General features: G+C 41.3%; 1 protein-coding gene across 2 annotated transcripts in view; it reads left to right on the top strand.

Annotated features, from left to right (window-relative positions):
- The first annotated feature begins 696 nt into the window (after positions 1 to 696).
- The window catches only part of Shcbp1 (SHC binding and spindle associated 1), a 45,348-nt gene continuing 38,972 nt past the window's right edge, over positions 697 to 7,072 (top strand). The window contains exons 1-2 of one of the 2 annotated variants that reach the window (XM_052162279.1): positions 697 to 844; positions 6,742 to 6,960. In XM_052162279.1, the coding sequence (XP_052018239.1) occupies positions 742 to 844; positions 6,742 to 6,960 (322 nt within the window). In that variant the 5' untranslated portion in view covers positions 697 to 741. The remainder of the gene's footprint in view (positions 845 to 6,741; positions 6,961 to 7,072) is intronic. The other variant, XM_052162280.1, reaches the window with a different exon arrangement.

The raw sequence follows: 7,072 nt of genomic DNA, 5'->3' as shown, positions 1-7,072 counted from the left end.
GCTCCTGAGTCATGAAGGGATCTTTTTCATGGTAATAGCACTGACTAGCAGTGGCTGAAACACGTACATCTTTTTTGTTTGTTTTTGTGATTTTTTTTTTACTTTTTGAAATGATTCACTGTAATTGACAACCACACTGAATAAGCAAATTAAAAATTTTAAGTCCTTTTTACTGAAGATCAGACTTGAGCCTCTAAAAAGTCACTTGATGACAAAGTTCAGGGATATATAGTTTTAAAGGCAAAACCCACTAAAGTACACCAATGTAAAGTGGGTGTTAGAGTAATCTTGAAGTATTTATTATTAGCAGAAAATAGCAGTTATTTTAGACATAACTTGTCGTTTATTTCAGTTAATACCTCTGGACCATGGCCAAGGCCTTGGAATCTTAAAACTGGCCTAAGAACTCTTTAAGCAAACATAAAATAGAGTCATTACAGATGGCATATCTTAATCATTTCACTTTCATTATCTTTTCTACTATGCTCAACATCCAAATTCGCCTTGTTGATTTTTGAGAAATCAATCCAAATTATATTAATATTCAACATCCTTTTGTTTGGCTAAACCAGAGTGGGAAAAACTTGGTCCAGAGCAGTCATCCAATCCCATAGGTGGCGCTGAAACACTTGTCAGCGCAGTTACTGAAAGTTGAAGAAGCTCCTCTATCCGAGTACTGACGTTAGAGATGTCGTCATCGCGTTCTGGTTTGTGACAGCCGCCCGCCCGCGTAAATTTGAAATGGCTGACGATTTGCCGGCTGGTGTAGTTCTGGAATCTAAAGCTATGGTTCCAGCGAGACCTGACTTGGCGGCGGAGGTGGAACCGGCGTCCTGGAAGGAAGGTGAGCACCTCAACCCGCGTCGGAGGGCTGTTTTCGTGGTTGCCGGCCGGGCCTGGCCAGCCTTAGGACGCAATTACCTGCGTGGGGAGTGCTGGGCCGGGCCTGGCCCCACTCTCATGATTTCGGAGTCGGGAGATTCTATGACAATTTAGGCTCCACATCCCCTTGACTCAGCTTCCGGAGAAGACAAGGGGTTGGATCCGGGTGGACATTCCCCAGATGGAAAGGGACAACAGGAAGCTTTGTATTCACTTATTTGCTGAGCCAAGTTTTTTGTTTGTTTGTTTTGTTTTTTTAACTTATATCTAAGGGACCATGTGCCACACTTCTTTTGTAAAAGCAGCCTTGAACTCTGATCATAACCGCTGAGGACACATGACAGCAGAGCTGAGTTTGAATAGAATCCAGAAATAGAATTAACCCAAATATTTAACTCTCAAGTTCTTTGTACCTTGTCATGGGGATTCCATTTTAATTTTTGCTTGCCAAACTGTGTCCTTACATATGCCAGGAAAGAGCTCTACCATGCCCAGTTCCTTTTTTACTTTGAGGCAGGGCCTCTACATAGCTCTCGCTGACCTGAAACTCACTATGTAAACCAGGCCAGGCTCTAACTCAGAGTTCCACCTGTACTGGGGTTCAAGGCATGAACCACCATGCCTGGCCCTGATGATTTTTTAAAGCTAGTTTATATTAACACATTCAGTTATGTGTAATGGGAAGAGTCCGCTTGAAGTGAGAAATCATAGGTGTGACTTAATTCTGCAACCAATGCACTTTTTGAATAGCCAAAAGTTTCATATGTGCAGTTTACTGTCTTAGAAAACAGCCAGTATTTCCAATGTGAAAATGTTAAAATATAAAGAATCAACTTTAAATTTGTATGCTGTCGTATATGAAATATTAAAAGTTGCATTTACAAGTCAGGAGTGATAGTGCATAACTGTAATCATAGCACTAGAGTGATAGGAGCAGGAGCAGTGGAAATAAAGGGCCATCCTTGGCTACCTAATAAGTTGGAGACCAGCCTGGGCTACATGAAACTCTGTCTCCATAAAACAAAAACAAAACAACAGTCACAATAAAACACTTGACTTAGATAAATAGAGTTTACTTGATGGTTTCCCAAAGGGAAACTGGGGCCATGTTTGTCAAAAGGAGACTTAATGATCAGAATGAAGAGTAGAGTAGATCATGTATTCTCACCATTTAAGAAAGCTATGTGAGGTAATGGAAATCTTAACTTTCTTGTGTAATCATTTCTTAATATGTAAATAAAACATGAATGTCTCCCTTAGATGAGTTTATTTTCTACTTTGTTTCTTGGAAAATTGTTTTACTTTAATCTAATTTTAATATAAAAGACAAATCCACTAAAAAGCATTTGGAATGCATCAATTTAATAAACCCCAGTTTCTACTAATCAAAGGGCTAAGAATGCTATCAGCTCTGAGGTTTATAGCTGAGAGTTATCTATTTGGCTGTCACTCGCCTTTTATGTTTCCCCCAATGTATTTGAAAAATGCCTGGATTTATGATTTATTTTATTCTATTACTATTTTAAAAAAAAAAAAAAACTTAATGAAACTGCTTCTATGTTGAAACACAGAGTTTGGGTGTGATGTTTTATATAATCGGTCCAGGGAGTGGTACTATTAGGTATGGCCTTGTTGGAGTAGGTGTGTCACTGTGGGTGTGGACTTTAAGACGATCATCCTAGTAGCCTAGAAGTCAGTATTCTGTTAACAGCCTTCAGATTAAGATGTAGACCTCTCAGTTCCTCCTGCATCATGCCTTCCTGGATGCTGCCGTGTTCCTGCCTTGATGATAATGGACTGAACTTCTGAACATGTAAGCCAGCCACAGTGTTGTTTTTATAAGACTTGCCTTGGTCATGGTCTGTTTACAGCAGTAAACCCTAACTAAGACAGAAGTTGGTATCAGGGACTGGGTTATTGCTGTGATAGGCCTCACCATGCTTTCATTTGGAGGAATGTGGATTTGGGGACTTTGGAAAGCAGTGTAATGCTTAATGGGCTATCCTAGTAGGAATATGGAAGACTTTGTTGCTGAGTATGATTTGAACAATGCAGACCTGGCCCAAGAGGTTTCGGTGGAGAAGAATTTCAGAATGTGGCCTAGAGATTATTTTTGTGGCATTTTGGTGAAGAATGTGGCTGCTTTTTGCCCTTGTCTGAATAGTCTACCTGAGTGTAAGGTAAAGAGATTTATATTAAAAGGAAGTCTCAAAAAAGCCCAGTAGAGACTTTGTTCTCTGGTTAAGTCATCATGAAGAAGAACATTTTGAACAAGTGTAGTAAGCTTAGAAAGGAAAAATATATAATATATGGTTCAAGTATTAGAGCAGCACCAGGAAGTAAAGTGAAACTCTGTTCTAGTCGATAACAGATTAAGGGATTTGGGAACAAGATCCTACCAGCCAAGTTTAGATGCAGGCATGTTGGTACACACCTTTAATTCTAGGAGACAAAGCCAAACAGATCTCTAAATTCAAGGCCTGCCTGGGACAAAGCAGGTTCTAGGTGAAGAAAATCTTAAATCCAGTCATGATGGGTATATGCCTTTAATCACAGCATTATAGGAGATAGAGCTATGCAGATCTCTGAGTTCAAAGTCAATAGAGAACACGTTGAGAAGGAGAGAGGGAGTCAGAAAACAGAAAGCTGGTAATGGAATAACGAGGTCCATATTCCAGCCCCAGAAAGCAGCAGAACTCAGCAGCTTTGGCCATGTGTCTCTAGCTTTATATTTAAGAGAAGGAGACTACTGGGACAATTGATGCTGTTTAGCTGGAGCTAAGAAATTAGCAGTGACTAAGAAGAGACCAGCATCACTAAGGTGAAATCTACTGGGAAGTATTTTCTGAAAGCTTAAAGAAGCTGTGTTCCAGATATAGCCAAGGTTATACCTCATGCTGCAGCTGTCCTTGATAATGTGTAAGAGTCATCCAGGTGGTACCGGTTTTGAAGGCATGAATAGGTCATGAAGTGCAGCTGAGGCTTGACACTGTGAGAAGCCATGGAAGGACATTGGTGAAGGTACAGTCTCAGTTGCAGGTGGTGGCCGGCAACTGAAGGGTCATCGAGGCTTGGCACCATGAAGAGAACCTATGAGAGGCTATTGGTGAGCCTCCCCATCTCAGGTCTCTGGTACATCCTAGAGATACCCTGCTCCCCCTACACCTGATTCGTCCTCACATACATATATGTGTGCACGTGCGCGCGCACGCGCACACACACACTTCCCCTCCCCACTTCCTCTTCCACCCAGTTTTCTCCCTCCATGACCACCAATGATTATTTTATTTCCCATTCTGAATGAAATTCAAGCATCCTCCCTTGGGCCCTCCTTGTTATTTAGGTTCTTTGGGTCTGGATTGTATTGTGGTTGTGCTGTACTTTATGGCTAATATCCACTTATAAGTGAATATATACCATGCATGTCTGTTTGGGTATGGGTTACTTTGCTCAGGATAATATTATTTAGTTCTATCTATTTGCCTGCAAATTGCATGATATTCTTTTTAATAACTGAATAGTAATCCATTTGTGTAAATGAACCACATTTTCTGTATCCATTTTTCGGTTGAAGGGCATCTGGGTTGTTTCCAGTTACTGGCTATAAAGCTGCTGCTATAGTTGAGCAATCATCCTTGTGATATGATAGAGCATCTTTTGGGTCTATGCCCAGGAGTTGTGTAGCTGGGTCTTGAAGTAGAACTATTTCCAATTTTCTGAGAAATAACCAAACTTTCTTCCAGAATGATTGTACAAGTTTGTACTCCTATCAACAATAGAGGAGTGTTCCCCTTGCTCTATATCCTTGCCAGTATTTTGTGTCACTTGAGTTTTTGATTTTAGCCATTATGATAGCTGTAAAAGGAAATCTCAGAGTCTGTTTTGATTTGCATTTTTCTGATGACTAAGGACATTGAACATTTCTAAAAGTGCTTCTTGGCCATTAGCGATTCCTCTGTTGATATTTCTGTTTAGCTCCATTTTTAATTGAATTATTTGGTTTTTTGATGTCTAACTTCCTAAGTTCTTTATATATTTTGGATATTAACCCACTGTCAGGTTGGAAAAGATATTTTCCCATTCCATAGGCTGCCATTTTGTCCTAATGACAGTGTTGTGAGAGAGAATGAGAGTTTACAAACCTCTAAGTCTCTAAGCCTAGTGACATACCTCACAATGACATACCTCCTAGTCTTTCCTAAAAGGATCACCAACTGAGACGAAAACTTTCAGATGTATGAATCTCATTCAAACCAATCACAGCAATCAATGACCTTTGGGTATACTTTGGTCAATAATACCAGTGGCCTGACAGTCAGGGAAATGAAAAGAAGGAAGAAACAAAAGGAGAAAATAAGACAAGGGAAGAAAACCTAGTAAAAGTTTCATAAACCTTCCCTGAGGCTTCAAGAAAGCACTCTGCCAGTCCTAAGAACCACCATTTGCATTGTTTATTTAGTAATTCCTTTGCCTACTTAACAAAAAAAAAAAACTTTTTTCATCACATAGAATTAGATATGCTAGTATCCAATTGTAGCTTATGAGGCTTAATTACATACAGCTCATACCTAAAATGGCTTACATTTTCTATTCCTTGCCTTACACAGAATTAAAAATCTACCTAGTTGTCTTAATGAGGTAAACCTTACACAACATTTAAGAATTTCATTCTATTTTTTGAGAGGCCACAGACAGACTTGTGTAGAAAATAGAGATCTCCACACTCCTTTTAAGAAGGAGTATAGCAATGCAGTTCCTTTTTTATTATTGGTTTTCAGAAATTGACGTATTAATTGTTATGTGAATGTGTGTGTGTGTGTTTGTTTAAGTTCGTGTGCACTACGTCTAGTCAGTCCCTAAGCAGTGCCCAAAATCTTTCAAAGCAGTGGCCAGACCCTCCTTCCCACTCCAGCCCACAGCACTGCTGTAAGAAGCCAAAATCTGTCAAAATGGTACCTGTCAGAACAGTGTGAGGTGCTGTCCTCAGTTCATCTTCTTTCTTGTCTCAGCCTACAGCCTGTGTGAAATACCACCACAGGACCTGTCCCACATCTGCAGCACCTCCTTTCTAGCTTCCCTAAGCTCCACAGAGATGGAGCCTCAGCCAAAGCTGGCTGTGGCTGGGAAGGACTTCCTACCCTAACCCATGAACCCAGTGTATGGAAAGGGGAATTTTTAAAAAGCTATCAATTCCAGAGCAGGAAAAAACCAATCTCTGATCTTCCAAAAACAACAACAAAAACAAAAAGCACGGAATCCTAAATCTAGAAATCTCTGCCCTGGAAAGCTCTGCCCCCTAAGAATTTCTATAGAAGCCCTGCCCTTTTTCCTGTTCCCTACTTTCTACTTCTAGGAGCAGAGGCAGCCATCCCTGGATTTGTCCCTCCACACCTTGCATCGTCCAATAAATCTCTTTTATGAAATTTGCTGCCTGGTGTGATTCTCTCTAATTGGAAGAAGCCGAGAAGCAATGAAGAGAAGAACTGAAGAAGTGGAGTGAGGCTGAAGCTCTTGAGCTCCTCAGCTCAGCTAGTGATCCCCTCGGTTGGGAGCTGTGTGGTTTCCGGGCCCCTGTGTCTCAGGATACCCTTTCACTAGGATACCTTTTCCCTTCAGAGCTGTATGATTCCTGGACTTCCAAGCCCCAGATACCCTTCTATCCAAGCAGAAACACTTATACCATGTACCTGAAACAGCTTGCCTAGGCCAGAAGAGGGCATTGGATTTCCTGGAATTGGAGATCCACGTGGATGCTAGAAATTAAACTCTGGTCTTCTGCAAGATCAGTATATGTCTTTTGGGTTTTTTTTTATATATATATTTTCTTTATTTATATTCCAAATATTTTCCCCTTTACAGGTCCCCCCTTCGGAAACCCTCTATTCCCTCACCTCTCCCCTGGCCTCGAGGGTGCTCCTCCACCTACCCACCCACTCGTCTACCCACCCTGGCATTCCCCTACACTGGAGCATCAGACACCTTCAGGCCCAAGGGTTGTTCCTCCCACTGACTTCCAACAAGGCCATCCTCTGCCACATATGTGGTTGAAGCCATGGACCCCTCCATGTGTACTGTTTGGTCAGTGTTCCAGTCTTCAGGAGCTCTGGGGGTTCTGACTAGTTGACACTGTTGTTCCCTGCATGGGGCTGCAAACCGCCTCAGCTCTTTCAGTTCCTTCTCCAACTCCTCG

This window comes from Apodemus sylvaticus, chromosome 18 (genome assembly GCF_947179515.1).
Source record: "Apodemus sylvaticus chromosome 18, mApoSyl1.1, whole genome shotgun sequence".
Taxonomy (NCBI): Eukaryota; Metazoa; Chordata; class Mammalia; order Rodentia; family Muridae; genus Apodemus; species Apodemus sylvaticus.
Note: the sequence above shows the minus strand (reverse complement) of the source record. Positions and strands in the feature narration are given on the sequence as shown.